General features: G+C 64.6%; 1 protein-coding gene across 2 annotated transcripts in view; it reads left to right on the forward strand.

The window, feature by feature from the left end:
• The first annotated feature begins 252 nt into the window (after window positions 1–252).
• Window positions 253–1,158, forward strand: part of LOC138166030 (serum paraoxonase/arylesterase 2-like) — a 13,768-nt gene continuing 12,862 nt past the window's right edge. For both annotated transcript variants that reach the window (XM_069094484.1, XM_069094485.1), the window contains exon 1: window positions 253–411. In XM_069094484.1, the coding sequence (XP_068950585.1) occupies window positions 338–411 (74 nt within the window). In that variant the 5' untranslated portion in view covers window positions 253–337. The remainder of the gene's footprint in view (window positions 412–1,158) is intronic.

Genomic DNA, 1,158 nt, shown 5'->3' on the forward strand with positions numbered 1-1,158 from the left:
GAGGGGAGCGGGGAGAACTACAAGAGGGCCGGGAAAGGGAGCCAGGAGAGGAGGCAGCCCCAGAGGGAGGAAGGAGGGTCGCAAGGCTAGGCGGTCACAGGAGACGGAGATGGAGCAGAGAAAAGAGAGACTGGGCGGGGGGGAAAGGGGGGGTCAGGAGATGGGCGGTGCCCTGAGCCTCAGTCCCCTGGGCCAAACCTAGGAGCCGGCCTCCCGGCTGGTTCAGGAATTTGCCGAGCCTGGGAACCAGGGCGGGTGGAGGCGGAGCCGGGAGCCGAGGGGCAGCGGAGGCGGGTAGAGGGCGGGGTCCCCGAACTGAGCCGCACCAGAAGCGGCCATGGCGCGGCTTGTGCTTCTCACTACGCTGGGCTTGGCTCTAGCGCTGCTGGGCGAGAGATTTGTGGCGCTCAGGTGAGAGGGGGATTCGGGTGGCACAGTTCGGGAGCTCTAGTCCGCCCCTGTGCGCCCTAGGCGCATGGACTGAGAGCTGAGTTCCAGGGGCTGGAGGGTGGGGAGCCCAGAACCGCAGAGGTGGGATGGGGAAGGGGAGGCGGGACCCAAGCGCCTCCACTTTTCTCTCTTGCCCCCACCCCTACCTCAAATCCTCTTTCATCCTTTGCATCCAGAGGGGCGAGGATGAGAGCTGGGGTGAGAGTGGGAGCCTGGAAACTTCCCTTCCTCCCGTGAGGGCGGCCCGGCCTCCCCGAACTGGGCGGAGGCACCGGGCAGAGGGCGAGTGACAACGATCGGGCGTCCCGGGCGGTCCAGTCCTGGGCTCTGCCTTCTGCCAGCCTCATCCAGTTGTGTCGGATGTCGGTCCTTCAGTCTCTCTTGAAGCAATGGGTCGCTCAGTCCCTAGTTACCAGACTTCGAGGCTGAAGAGGGCGTGGCCCCGAGTGTGCCCCACCCCCCACCTCCACACATCCGCCCTCAGCCGGGTAGTGACAGCCCAGAAACTTTGGCACTTGGCCTTGCACTTCCAGGGCCTCTCTCCGGTCTTCCCTCTCCCCCACTCTCCTCTCCTCCCCCCTTTGCATCTCCCCTTTCTTTCTCCTCCCACCACATCTCCACAAAAACCTCCAGGCGAAGAAGCTTCCCCCCTCCCTCCCACCACACACACACACACACACACACACACACACACACACACACACACAC

Source organism: Petaurus breviceps, unplaced genomic scaffold, assembly GCF_028583685.1.
Source record: "Petaurus breviceps papuanus isolate PSGF00001 unplaced genomic scaffold, PetGlider_PUasm1.0 218, whole genome shotgun sequence".
Classification (NCBI taxonomy): Eukaryota; Metazoa; Chordata; class Mammalia; order Diprotodontia; family Petauridae; genus Petaurus; species Petaurus breviceps.